Raw genomic sequence first — 15,023 nt, 5'->3', positions numbered from 1 at the left:
AAAACTGTCAGTGGATACAGGGAACTTAAGGTAATAAGCTCGCTTAGGGAGTGAAGGGAGACAGAGGAGAGATAGAAGGATTGAGCAGTTCCGGGCATTCTAGGACTTAGAGGGGTCAGATACTGCCATCAATGGCACCCGATCTATCAGCCTGTACGAGTCTGTTTATGTGTCTCCCCTACCCTACTTAGACTGTGAGCTCCTTAAGGATAGGGGCTTTCTGAGACTCACTTTTATATTGCCAAAGCCTAAAGAGGACCTGGAACATAGTAGGCACTCAATTTATGTTGGCTGTGTGAATGAGGCAATAGAGAACAGTCCGGAAAAGTAGAGGTAATACGCCCAACCATGGAATCCAATTCTACACTCCTCATTCGGAAGTTTACCTTGTGAAGTACACAGATCTACTGAAGAGACATTACCTCCCTGAGGCCCTGTCAGGAAGTGCTGGTAGACTTGCAACACTAAATTTAATCCTCAGCGACATCCTCACTCTTTCTAGGTAACATTTCCATTTATCTAGCCTGACCTGACCTAAACAGTTTGCTCCCTAATATCCCTCATTTGGGGACAAGCAGGGAACGTTAACGTGCCACTCTGAAAGCTGCTTCACTTAAATATGGCAACACATCACTTATCTGACACCGTCCTTGGATCCCTCATGTGTACACAACAGGCACAGACCAAAAGAAAACAAAGATCTAAGCATCTTAGATCACGAGCAACAAAAAAAGCTGAAATGAGTCAAAAGACAAGATGATAAAATGTGATTTGTTGTTCCCCCAGTCACAAGAAAGAGTGGCTACAATTAGTCCAGAAGGTGATACAGGAAAAAGAGAGAGAGAAGAAAGAAAGAATGCGGAAGAGGGAGGGGATAAGGACTAGCAGAACTGGCAGTAAAGAAGAGAAGTGGGTGAGTTGCCCGGGTGGCTCAGTTGGTTAAGCGTCCAACTCTTGATTTCAGTTCAGGTCACAGTTCGTGAGTTTGAGCCCTGCATTGGGCTCTGCAATGAGCGTGGATCCTGCTTAAGATTCTCCCTCTCTCGGGGCACCTGGGTGGCTCAGTTGGTTGAGCGTCCAACTTCGGCTCAGGTCATGATCTCACAGTTTGTGGGTTCGAGCCCCGCATCAGGCTCTGTGCTGACAGCTCAGAGCCTGGAGCCTGCTTCGGATTCTGTGTCTCCCTCTCTCTCTGCCCCTCCCTCACTCACGCTCTATCTCCCTCTGCCTCAAAAATAAACAAACATTAAAAAAAAATTAAAAAAGATTCTCTCTCTCTCTCTCCCCCTCCCTCCCTTCCTCCCCCACCTCTCCCCAGCTCACACATGCACTTGCTCTCTCTCTAAAATTAAAAAAAAAAAAAAAAAAAAAGATTGGGGTGCTTGGGTGGCTCAGCTGGTTAAGCATCCAACTCTTGACTTCGGCTCAGGTCATAATCTCAGTTTGTGAGTTTGAGCCCCGCATCAGGCTCTGTGCTGACAGTGTGGAGACTGCTTGGGATTCTCTCTCTCTCCATCTCTCTCTCCCCTCTCACATCTCTCTCTCAAAATCAAAAAGTAAACTTAAAAAAAAAAGAGAGAAAAGTAGTAAAAGAGGCAAGAAAATGCCACAGAGCGAGCAATGTGAAGAAAGAGAGAAGAAAGTTCAATTAGACCAATTCCAATTCCAATGGAAGCTGAGAGACACATAGTATTCAGCCCTTCAATCCTTAGCAGTCCCTGAGGACATCACTGCAGTGTGGCTGACAGCAGCCAAGGAGCAAGATTAGATTATGTCATTTTCCTCTCCAGCCACTTCACCCAACATTTATTGAAACCAACGTGGTCCTGGGCCAGGTATACATAGAAGTATTTAGATGTGTCTGGGTGACGCAGTTAAGAGTCTGACTTCGGCTCAGATCACGATCTCACGGTTTGTGGGTTTGAGCCCCACATCAGGCTCTGTGCTGACAGCTCAGAGCCTGGAGCCTGCTTCGGATTCTATGTCTCCCTCTTTCTCTCCCCCACCCCTGCTCATGCTCTCTCTCTGGCTCTCAAAAACAAATAAAAAATGTTAAACTAAAAAAAATTTACACAGAAGTATTTAATAATTTTTGGGGTGCCTGGGTGGCTGGCTTAGTTAAATGTCCAACTCTTGATTTGGTTCAGGTCATGATCTCAATTTGTGGGTTCGAGCCTTGCATTGGGCCCCACAATGTAGTGCAGAGCCTCCTTGGGATTCTCTCCTCTCTGCCTCTCCCCTGTTCGCATGCCCTCACTCTCAAAATAAATAAATAAACTTAAAAAAAAAAAAGATTTAGTAATTCTTAAAACATTTAAACAAAAAAGTAAAAAAAGAGACTTAGAATATTAACTTGGTCATTATTTAGATAACTATTTTTTTTAAACAACCACTATGTTGAACACACAAAAAATTAATGAAGCTCTATGAGCGTAACAATTAGATACCAACTGAATGTAAATAAAAAGTGAACGTATGATCCAGCTATATAACCAGTCTACCTCTTTCCCAGCCAAACATTAAAATATAGCCATCCATCCGGAAAGCTTGAAATGACGTGTCCAGACTCACTCACCATCGGTGGCAGCAATGGTAAACTCATCACCGCAGGAGACCCTGACCACTTGCTTCCCACCTAGGGGTCCTCCCAGCAGGTTGATTCCTAGACGCTTCTTGTAATTCCCAACGCCCAGCTGTCCACACTTATTGCAGCCAAAGGTCAGCAGCCGGCCTCGTTCTAAAAGAGAAAAACAACCAGGCACACGTGGGGCATGGAGTACAAGGGAAAACACAGCCAGAGCAGAGTTCCACGGACTAGCTTCTGGTTGTTCAGAGTATACGAATATAAAGCTTGCCACACAACCTTGCATCTATGGCAGCTAGGGTATCTAAAACTAATTAGACTCTGAAAGTTACTCAATATTGTATTTTCTAATATTGTATTTTAAATGTGGAAAAGGGGTACTACCTTAGTAAATGGACAGATGGTACTAATTTAAAGGCAGTCATTTTCTGGAATTATTGGCATGGCATTGTCATTAAGAGATGTACTGACTGCGCATTTATAACGATTATTAAAAAAAGTTTACTTGAATTCCTAATTTGTTAATGAGATAATACTGGACGCCAGGGGGAAAACGGGAGAATGTATATGTTGTTAAGAAGGGCTACTACTAAGGCTGCCTGGCTGGCTCAGTCAGTAGGGCGTTCGACTCTTGATCTCAGGGTTGTGGGTTTGAGCCCTGTGTTGGGTGTGGAGATGACTTAAAAATGAAATCTTTTTTTTTTTTTTTTGGTGCCGAAACCTGGGACCATTAAAAATGAAATCTTAAAAAAAAAAAAAAAAAAAAAGGAAGAAGCGCTAACACTTGACAGAATAAAAGAGCATGAGCTACTGAGGCCTGTGTAAAAAGTTGTAAACCAACTCACCATCAATAGCAGCCGTGTGAGTCTTGCCTGGGGCAATTGTACGGATCTTATAAAAGGACAGCTGTTTGGCCAAGGTAAAGGAGGTTGTGTAGGGAACTTCGTGGTAAGCCTGAAATAAGATAAAACACAAAGCAAATACTCCTTAGGTAAAAAACGAAGGGGTAGCAGGCTGAGAATGTTGTCATGGTGACCAAAAGGCCTTTCAAGCAAATTTGTTACTAAGTAGAAGATGCCAGGTAGCTTTTCATCTCCAACAGAATACAAAACGGAATAAGCTCAATATGTCATCAGAGAATTATAATCAGTATATGAGGCAGGGCTTCCTGACAACAAAAATTTTAGATTCCTAATCTAAGAGTATGTAAAACATTAACTCTCCGTCCCAGAAAGTATCTACATGAGGATACAACCAGGGACACTTATGTTGGGTATAAACACTGTATATCTAACAAAGGCAGGGCAAAGAATTAAAATCTTGGAAGACTCTCCAGCCCAGAATGCAACCAGTTTACTGTGATCTAATTTCATCTACAAGGCAGTGTTCTCAATGTGTTAAAACCCACGATCCCTTTAGATTAGTATTAAAAAATTCCTCTCATGTAAGTTTAAAATTTCACAACAAACCCAATGTTATAATAAAACTGAAATCAAGTAATGGTAATTTTGAATATGCCTTTTCAAACTATGCAGACACCCTTCCCAGATTTGCCCCAAATTTGTACTCTCCCATTTGAGAATCAATACTGCAGAGATTACTTAAAAATTCTTATCTCTTTGACTGAGTCAGGAAACTTTTTCTCTTGATTCTTTAGAACATGACAAAAACTCATCATATTAACACAAAGAGGCGACTTAATGTGAATTTCACAACATCCTTGAAGGAAGTGAACAGTAATTATACTTACTAAGCCTGTACAGGATCAGTGATTTGGGAACAATAAATCTAAAAAACTCTCCAGGGAGATCATGCATGAAAATGTGTTTCTTTTCATGTCAATTATCTCGTACCTATTTCAGTGATAGGTAGAACCTGAGTTCTGTCACTTGATTCTTTGTAATCAATTTATTTGTTGAGGCATAATAAACTATAAAATATTGTACCGCTTGAAAAATTTTTCTGTATGCATATAAATGTAAAACCACCACCCAGATCAAAATAGAGACCATTTCCATGATCCTAGGATCCCTTCCATTTATACCCATACCCCCCACCCAGAAGTTACCACTACTTTGTCTTCTGGTATCTATAAGTTAATTTTGCTTGTTCTTAAGCTCCATATAATTGGAATCATATAGTACGGACTCTTTCATGGCTGGCTTCTTTTGCTGAACATAATAATGTCTGTGAAATCTTTTTTCTTACGTACAATTTCATGGTCACTAACCAAAAGCATTCCCAAAGAAATTCCAGCCTAAGAGAAGTTCTGACAGTGTGGTGAGGACACCAAAGAGGGTACTTACTTCATGGTTTATGATTCCAGACATGCACTGATTCAGACCCAGCTTATTGAATTCATTGAGTCCACAGGCCAGCACTTTACCTGACTGGGTCAGCAGAAAAGTCCCATCACAGCCACACTGAACTGCGACAATAATCAAGGCCTTGGGAACATCCACCTGCAAGGAAAAAAAAAAATCAGAAAAAAAAAAAAAAAATCCCCAAATGTAACTTGTATTAGGAAAAAACCCTCAAATTTTTGATGTCCTGCATCTGGCAGAACTGACCACAGTAAAGACTGCTCTATCATCTTCAGATTTTCCCAGCAGCTTATTGTTTTCAACAAGGAGCTCAAGTTTTATAATTAAGTAAAAGGCAGCAGTTCCAGGTTGGCTCAGCAGTCCCGCTGAAGTTTGTTTTAGCAATAGGGTAGGTCTTATTTAGAAAGACTTCTCAGAAAATGTTGGGAAAGGAGAAGCTTCGATCCATTGATGATTTTTGTTCTCTGAGATGGAAGGCCCCATGACAGTTATAGAAGAAACTCAGTAGCCTTGTAGGGTCCTAGTCTGGTCACATTATAAACGAGGTGACAGAGTACTGAGGAGGCAGCCAGGACTTCCAACTGCTCACATCCCTCTAGAGCTAAATAAACAGAGCTGGAGAATGGTAGGGGGATAGAATGGATGTCTGTGAAACCTGAAAACTCAAACTTCAGTGCTTCTACTATGGCTTTATGAAGAGAAACAACCATGAAATCCATTGAGAATGGTCCCACAAGTGATAGAAGTTAATTTTTAAGATGTTAATGAGCATTGTTAACAGTGAATGGTACAGTCGATTCCTGTCAACCTTCCAGTGGGCAGGCAAGCCTGTGACCCAGGGTGGGTGTGAGAGACAGGACCATGTTCTTTCTGCAGCTGCTTTTAGCTCCTGGGCCAGCTCCTGCAGGGCTAGCTCCTACAGTGCAGACAGTAATTAGATATTATGTTTCGTACAACGTGACCCCTCAATACAAACACATATTTCATCTGGTGTCCAAATGTGGAAATGGGGAGGGGGGGAATGGCTGTGTTGGGTTAAGAAACAATATACTGCTTTCCAGTATCTTCCCAAGGAATTTTCTGGGTTCACTGTACTTGCTGATTTTAGCTGCCATTCCTGAGTAAGATGTGACTCCACAGTGTCCAAAGTGGCTATATCCTCTTTCTCAGCTTTTTATGATTTAGTCAGATGACAAGATCACATAGTGCTAACTCAGGAATTCTGGGTTGTCAGTCCCCCAGATAGAAAATATTTCAGAAATAAACACCTTGACATGAGGATTCGGAGAAAGAGGAGTCTGTATTATTACTGGAGTCTGTGTGTCCTCTACACAGGCTCTAGGAAGAAGCTGCTTCTGAGTTTACCTTTTGTGGTGTATAATAATCCTCTTCTGAATCCAAACCCAGTCGTCCTGAGACATACATAAGAAAGAAAACAATGAAAATGAGGGTCTTCTTCCCAATGAAAATATTCTACAGTATTCTCTTCCACTGAATCAACACTTCTCAAGTATAGGCTACATGTGTTTAGATGCATACAAGCTTGAAGTCAAGTTGGCTCCTGGGAATAAGTGGACAGAGACAAATCTATACCTACCATATTCACCACAGCCCCAAGAATAGACTTCTTTGTTTCGTGTCAAAACCACCACATGATTATCTCCACAGGAGACCTGCTCCACTGGATTGTTCAGGAAGAAGTTCAGCTGCATGGGTTCTAGTACTTCGGGCCCAGCAACCTTGTCCACCCCCATGCAGCCATAATAATCAGATCCAAAGGCATAGAGCTGACCCTCATCTGCAAAAGGAAGAAAGGCATAACACATCAAAGGAATGACTCTGTCCAGCCGGAAAGCTGGGCAGGGCTGGCATGAGAACTATCCCAGCCACTGATCTTATATGAAATGACTGCATCAGAGAAATCCGAAGGATAGACTGTGCAAGTCTAGAGTTATTTTTATTTAGGGGGTCACGTGTACTGTTATAATAATTTTTAAAAATTGGTAGTATTATGTTGAAATTTTATTAGGGCCATCTCTATTTTCTAGAGAAAAGGAAAAGTAAGCAATGGCGAGACAAAAACTAAACTTTACCTCTTGATTCCTGATTTAGTGTTATTTACACCTGACCAGGTGGTAACGTCATTTTTCCCCCCAACTGGGACGTACAACATATTTCTCCTGATCCCATGAGGTTTGTTATCTGTGTGCCTCTATGTGCTATTTGCCATAGAAAATTGGGCATGTTATTATTAACGTGTGTATCCGCTCACTGCCTTTGGTTCATGAATATGATCTTTTGCTGTAAAATCCCAGCTGAAACTGCACAGCATTAAGTACAATACTTCACTTTAAATGCACTTTGGATGCTTTCTGTTGATGGCTTACCTGTCACACAGACAGTGAAATCATCACCACAGGACACCTGACGGATAGCTCTGCCTTGCAACTTTTCCACATGCTTTGGCTGTCGGTAGGAGGCTTTGTCTCCGTGGCCCAGCTGACCATGGAGTTTAGTACCCCCTTGCATGTTCTGTGAAATAAAGAGGTCTTGTAAAGTTTTAGCTTTTCATGCGAAAAGCTAATCTTCAATAAAACTTCCTATCGAGAAGACCAGGAGCGGGGCACCTGGGTGGCTCAGTTGGTTAAGGGTCCGACTCTTGATTTCAGCTCAGGTCATGATTTCATGGTTTGTGGGATTGAGCCCCACATCAGGTTCTATCCTGACAGCATGGAGCCTGCTTGGGATTCTCTCTCCCTCTCTCTCTGCCCCTCCCCTGCATGTGTGCTCTCTCTCTCTCTCAAAATAAACAAACATTAAAAAAAATAATAAAGAAAAGAAAACCGTAGGAAAAAATCAGCTGGAAATTTAGAAACAAAAAAAAAAAAAATGGGTAAGGGGATTAAACCTTTTAATGATAGGTAGTATAAAACCCCTGCCAACAGGTAAAGATTTAAAAGTATCCAGATTGCTATCCATCAAGACTTAAAAGAACACATTCCCAATTCTTTCTCCTTCAAGTCTAAGGTGAACTTTATACTTAATTATGAGTGCTGGTAAAAAAAAAAAAAAAATCCGTACATAGTTTAATTAATTTGATTGTTTTTTATAGGAGTATACTCTCTTGGAAATCCTTACTAGGAGTTGTACAAATTTTGGTCACAGTTTCCCTGAAGTATGGAACAATTATAAAGAATCTGGCTATATCAAAGAGGCTGCTATATAGCACTAAGAATAGTCCCAAATGACTTTTCAACAGTTTTATAGCGGCTGTGGCAGCCCCCTAGGGGCTAGTTCCTTAAGGGACAGGGCTTTAGGAAGTAACAGCTAACATGCATGCATGCATTCATTCATTCATTGATTCTTTTAATCAATCAATCAATCAATCAATCAGTAATTGTCTACTCTGTCATGCACTGGGGACAAAGCCTGGCCTTGTGGAGAAGTTATCTGAGACTGCTGGAAAAAATGAGCTCTCAAGAAGAAAAGGAAGAGTGAGAAGAATTGATGACCAGAGACAAAGTTAGGTAAAGAAAAAGCACTCTGAAACACATGAGAAGGCACACTATGGCCAAAAAGACAGGAGAAAAGCCAAGAGAAGATGTTCTCATGGAAGTTAAGGGAAGACACAGCTTCAAGGAGGGAGAGATCAACTATGTCAAATGCTGCTGGGAGGTCAAGCAAAGTAAGGACTACAAAGTGTATGTTTTATTTTCACAATTTATAGGTCATTTTGTTAAGAGTAGTTTCAATCAAGTGGCAGGGACGGAAGCTGCATTGTAGGCGAATGAGGACTGAGTGGCAGATAAAGGAACAGATAGCAAATACACGCAATTTGTCCCAGAAGGTGAGAGAGAAAGTGAAATCTAGAGGGGAGCAAAGAAAAATTCTGAAGATATACCTAGCCATCTTCGATCACTGACACAGGTCTTAGAATTTTCCTGATGTGGGAACACTGCTTCATTTGTTTATAAAACTGTTTCACAGATACTAGTTGCTCTGAAATTCATGGTAACAGAACAGAGTAATTAAGGGACTTCCTGAAATCACCCAGCTGTAAATAAGAGTCCAGTCTCCTGAGTCTAAACCTAGGGCTCTTTTAATTCTTTCTTTCCTTCTTTCTTCCTCTCTTTCATTCATTCATTCATTCATTCATTCATTCATTCAAAAAACACTTACAAATGACCTAATATGTCCCAGGCATTGGGGACATATCAGTGAACTAGACAGACAAAATCCCTGCTCTCGTTAGAGCCTACATTCCACCACTCCGCACTGTCATTCCTGTGCACATGTTCAACTAACAAAATACTTAGACATCCTCAGCCCAGTAAATAATTAGGCTTACATCACTGTTCTAAAGTACTTAGCTTTCACTTACCACCCAGGTGTACAGTTCCTTCTCCACTGTGACCACAGCAAAGTGGGTATTCCCTGCACACACCTGCCGGGCACTACAGCCACTCTTGATGACATCCAGTTTCTGGGGAGTGGATTTTCCACCACCCCAAACATAGACTTCACTGGTTCGTGACGTTACCACAGCAATGGGTGCTTCAGTCACAGTGCTTGACCTGTCAACAACCCCCAGAACAAAGGCACATTTAACATAAAAACTGTATCAAAGGAAAATGCTTCCAGTCCGTTCCCAGAGAAGAACCGCCAATTATGGTATGAGAAAGTATGTTCTTTCTCGACAACTTATTTCAACCCTCTATCATAGCAGGCTCTACAATTTCTGCCTCAGGCCTTCATCACAGCTCAGCCAGATCAGATTCCAGTCTGGTCCATAACACCTACACTTCTCAACTTTTCAACATTCATCATGGTAATGATGACCGCTACAGCACGAGGGTGAAATCACAGCTTTCTTTTTCTCAGAAATAACTATCTGACATTTACGCAGATGTTGGCTTCTGAAAGGATGCCAAAGGCTACTTACTGGGATCAAGCAAGGCATAGACCAAAAGAAAGAAAGACCCCCTGATGGTAATTTAAGATATATCACTTTTCACGAGTCTCTTAGGCATTACCTTGGTCTTTTTGTAGGTGCATTAAGCAGTATGACTTTTTCCTCCATCTCTCTACCAAAAAAAAAAGCAAAGATACGTGAGTGAAAGAATTGGTTCCTACACTGCACCAATGTCTCTGAAATACACTTCACAGGTTTAGTCCTCTAATGAACCATATGTCTCCAGCAACACGACAATTCTTTGGGGAAAGTACCTTGATATGATTGGAACAGTTATACAGGCCTGGCTTTGGACCATTCATTAAATAGGAAGGGGCCAGCAGTTTGGGGACATTTGTTTTCTATCACCAAAAAACATTCCAAACTGGAACAGAGAACCTCGAGAACCTCTGATGCACATTTTAAATACCTGACATCTCCATCTAGTCTGCCCACTGACTTCCCAAACTCACCATCTCTAAACCTCAGTTCATTTTCCTTCTCCCACACAGCTTTTCTTTCTGACTCTCCTATTTCTGTAACTGGCACTCCCCATTCTCTCAGCAGACTACACTTACAACGTTGGTCATCCTGGACTCAGGTGTCTCCCTTTCTTCAGTATTTGAGTCCTACAGATTCTACCTATGCAATGCCGTTTATAGTCACTTCTGCTCTCCAGGCTTGCCACATTAGCTCTGGGCAGCTTTGCTTCCTGGAATGTAGTAGCACCTCCTAACAGGTAAGACTTAACACAGTACCAACTGACTTTATTCAGTCCTATACTGATTCAATACCGAGACTAATTTGCTAAGTAAGTCTTCCTTAGGCATGCCCCTCATCACATGAACCACCCTCTCATAAACATCCATTACTTCTACACTACTGCTTGAATTAAGCACACATCCCTTTGTCTAGCATTCAAGATTCTTGACCTACCTTTTCAGCCTTTCTTCCTGCTACTTCCTCCCCATATTCTGGTCCAGGGTTCTCATTTTGCCTAAAACACTTATAGATGAATTTCTGGGGTGGTGTTTAGGCATCAGTATTTTTGGAAAGCTCTGGAGAGGCTGCTATTGAGAGTCCCAGGTCTAGAACCACTAACCTACTCAGGTAGAACTTAGTATTTCCTGAATATTTTCCACAGTTCGCTATGTCTCTGCTTTATCTGGAAAGCTCTTATATTTTTTCATCAAAGTACAAAGTTCTAATGAAGTACTATGTACACATCTACAATTATCTCTATAAAAATTGCAATTAAAAATTATCAGTGGAAATATCTGAAAAGAAATTAAAATAGTGATTATATTGCTGGGAAGTAAGCCAGATAAAAAATTTAAATATGCCTAACCGGCCGCAAAGGGTGATACTGCTGGACGATGTATGGGACATAAGTGGAAGGTCAGAGTGCTGTATCCGGAGTATTACACATAATTCTAGGCACTGAAACACTGGCTAGAGTTCAAGTGGAGAAGAAACAGAAAAAATTAATTAAACGATACCACAAAATAAAGGTACTGACCAAATAGCAAAGATTATGGAATTAAGTATATGCTTAGTGTATCTAAGAGCAAGGCCTTTCCGATTCTGTGTCTCCCTCTCTCTCTGCCCCTCCCCCGTTCATGCTCTGTCTCTCTCTGTCTCAAAAATAAATAAACGTTAAAAAAAAAAAATTTTTTTTTTTAAGAGCAAGGCTTGAAAAAGAGCACAGCAAAGGTCTGAAAATTGGGAAGATATAGAAACAGAACTGGTAGGGGAGGAGGAAGGACAGTAAGACAAAAATAGCATAACAGGATGAAATATAGACTAGAACATTTAAGAATAATAATGGGGTGCCTGGCTGGCTCAGAGGAGCATGTGACTCTTAATCTAGGGATCGTGAGTTCAAGCCCCTTGTTGGGTGTAGAGATAAGAAGGAAGGAAGGAAGGAAGGAAGGAAGGAAGGAAGGAAGGAAGAAAGAAAGAATAATAAAGAACATGTCTTTTTTTAAGTTAGTGTTTGAAGCCTCTTATAAGACGTGAGGGATAAAAGATCTCCTTCCTACCTCTAGAGACCAATGCCACAGAATAAATCTCAGGAAGTAACCTGTCAACCATCAATCAAGTCTGATTTCAGGACCTGAGCAAAGGTATCTGAAGAATACTCCTCTAACTGAAATCTACCATCTGAACACATGTACTGAAAAACAAAGGCCCACTCTAAATCCACACTACTGTCTGATCATTGCTGAGCATCTTGTGCCAAGCCCTGGGCTGAGCACTTTAGATACATTACTTCCTTTAATCCATACCCTACCTGGCTTTATAGAGGAGGAAATGAAAGATGAGAGGTGTTAAATAACTTGACAAAGATAAGAGAACTCAGATACAAATCTAAGGATGTCTGAATCCAGAGCTCTCCTCTCTTAATTACTACACTCTAATGCCTCAACTCTAGATTAAAACTCACAGATGGGGGGAGTGCAAGGTTCTAGGGTCTCATCATATAAATTCAGAACAAAATAGCACAAGCTAAGGAGGTGAAAGTCAGGAGCTCCTCTCAAGCAACAAAAGAAGCGATGTTAGTAGAAAACAGCACCAGAGTGGCCAAGTCAGGAAACACTGCCCTCTCTTGTGGTCCTTTGATCAGGCCTTCAACAATCAACCATCTATATAGAAAGACAACAGAGTGACTTCTCTGTACTTTACCTCCTGCGTTTCCTGAGAAGGGGACGATCCAGAAGTTCATCTGCTGTGGGTCTCCGCTCAGGATCCTAAAAAGTACAAACTGGGTTAGTTTTAATTTAAAGGAAAAGGGAAAAATGGGATCTAAAGAGGCATTTTACTTCCTCTTAGAAGGCTGTATGCTAAAATTACTCAAAGACCACAGTGTATTATCCTTTTGTATATTATCCTTATGTTTCAAAAAACATAATTCCTTTTTTTTTTTTTTAATTTTTTTAATGTCTATTTTTGAGAGACAGAGAGAGAGAGGGAGACACGGAATCGGAAGCAGGCTCCAGGCTCTGAGCCATCAGCACAGAGACTGATGCAGGGCTCAAACCCACGAACCACAAGATCATGACCTGAGCCGAAGTTGGACGCTCAACTGACTGAGCCACCTAGGCGCCCCCAAAAAACATAATTTCTTATGTCATATTCCATGTTTCACGCATATCATCTCATTATCATCAACACTTGTACATGAATGAGAATGCACCTTCCTTACTTGTTCAGTTAGGGCAGTGACTCTCAAATTACAATATATATAGCACTTAAGAATCTCCCAGAGCGGGGCCCCTGGGTAGCTCAGTCAGTTAAGCATCTGACGTTGGCTCAGGTCATGATCTCATGGTTCCTGAGTTCGAGCTCTGCATCAGGCTGTGTTGACAGCTCACCTGGACTCTGCTTCAGATTCTGTGTCTCCCTCTCTCTCTGCCCCTCCCCCACTTTTGCTCTGTCTCTCTCTCAAAAATACATGAACATTAAAAAAAAAAAAAAAACAATCTCCCAGAGTGCTTGTTATAAATAAAGATTCCTCGGATTTACCTACAGAGATTCGGATCCACTTGGTGTGCATTGGGTCTCAGGAATCTTCATTTTTTTTACTTGTAAAACATCCCCATCCCCCAGTGATTCCAACACCTATGGTCCATGAACCATATTTTGAATAATAGCAACCTAGACAACACTGCAAGGCAACTGTGAAATGGCAGAACTATATTTATTCTGCACATTAGGAACTCTAAATTATCTCTGACTATAATTTTGTAAAATCGATTTACAAAAATTAATCTTGATCATAAAAAATGGAGCACAATGTAGATGGTAAAATCATTCCACAAATTAATTACAAAGTAAGAATTAAGAATCTGCTGCCTGAAGGACATAACTATCATGAATTGCCAATGCCTATTCTTCTAGGTACAGCCACAAATACATCCTACCCTGGGGAAGTGGATGTGGCTTTATACAGGTTCATCTATGCCATACTCCAAACACTAAGGTGGGAAGGGAAAACACCAAACTGAAATCAGCATGTAAGTCACACTTACCTGGTCAAGGCATGCATGGACCATTTGAATCAGTTCCAAAGAGTACTGGCTAGAATCAACTTCCATGGCCCGGATTCCTTGTACAATCTTCACACACAAATTGAGTGGATTCTATGGGAAAATGATTATTCTTGGTTATATAAAGATTATAGTCCACCAATAGGGGCTCTGAGATATCTGTGACTATTATTTAAAGAAATGGAAATATGATTTCTTTTATAAACTATTAATATGCATCAGCAAGAAATGGTTAGGGATACACTGTTGCAATCAAGAAGAATGAAGCCAAATGGCCAACATGGAGATATGACTATGTAGCCAGTGGCATAATACTCAGAGTATATTATAATCTGACCCTTCAGCTGAATCGCAAGAAAAAGGAAAACAAGATTAGCCATGCTTCTTAGCTTTAAGCACCTCCTTTACCAAGTAATCTGCTTTCTAATTCATATATCCTAATAATGGTTATGCAAGGGATACTCTGCTGCGACAGACAACGAGGTAAATAGTAAGATGATAATGATAATATAATACCATCAACACCTTAACCAAGAGACCACTCTGTACTAGGTAGGCATGTTACATATATTATTCTTTTTAACCCTTGCAAACCCCCCTTAAGGAGGTTATTATGATTACCAATTCAGAGATGTAAAGCATCTTGCCCAAGACTCCACAGACAGTAAAAAATGGAGACATAACTCTAACCAAAGTCTATCTGACTCCAAAACTCATTTTCCTTCCACTATATTACTTAGGAGAATTAAATGACAGACCAGAATAAACTTCAGGATTTAGAAAAATAAATAGGTCTCGTGAAAGGCCAATGAATCTGCATTATCTTATATTTGCATTTTTCATATACATTATTGTAGCATCTCTATGAGAAGGATATATATTTTTCCTTGTTATAGATAATGAAACAGAGGATCAAAAAGATGAAACGATTTGCTGAAGTTCTCACACGTGGCTTGCAGAAGATCTGAATCCGTTTTTGCTACTCAGATTGGTCCACAGATAGCAGCATCAGCATTGTGCGGGAGTTTGTTACAAATGCAGAATATTGGGGGAGGGGGGGAGGCACCTGGGTGGCTCAGTCAGTTGAGCATCGGACTCCGCCTCAGGTCATGATC

The 15,023-nt window shown here is 40.9% G+C and overlaps 1 protein-coding gene across 1 annotated transcript in view; it reads right to left on the bottom strand.

The window, feature by feature from the left end:
* Positions 1-15,023, bottom strand: part of NEK9 (NIMA related kinase 9) — a 38,740-nt gene that overhangs the window by 12,746 nt on the left and 10,971 nt on the right. Inside the window, exons 7-16 of the mRNA XM_049612460.1 lie at positions 13,891-14,001; positions 12,545-12,609; positions 9,942-9,992; positions 9,290-9,482; positions 7,296-7,440; positions 6,506-6,706; positions 6,274-6,320; positions 4,891-5,046; positions 3,430-3,538; positions 2,576-2,737 (exon numbers count right to left, since the gene is read on the bottom strand). Of these exons, the coding sequence (XP_049468417.1) occupies positions 2,576-2,737; positions 3,430-3,538; positions 4,891-5,046; positions 6,274-6,320; positions 6,506-6,706; positions 7,296-7,440; positions 9,290-9,482; positions 9,942-9,992; positions 12,545-12,609; positions 13,891-14,001 (1,240 nt within the window). The remainder of the gene's footprint in view (positions 1-2,575; positions 2,738-3,429; positions 3,539-4,890; positions 5,047-6,273; positions 6,321-6,505; positions 6,707-7,295; positions 7,441-9,289; positions 9,483-9,941; positions 9,993-12,544; positions 12,610-13,890; positions 14,002-15,023) is intronic.

This window comes from Panthera uncia (genome assembly GCF_023721935.1).
Source record: "Panthera uncia isolate 11264 chromosome B3 unlocalized genomic scaffold, Puncia_PCG_1.0 HiC_scaffold_1, whole genome shotgun sequence".
NCBI lineage: Eukaryota > Metazoa > Chordata > Mammalia > Carnivora > Felidae > Panthera > Panthera uncia.
This window is presented reverse-complemented; position numbering and strand designations above follow the sequence as displayed.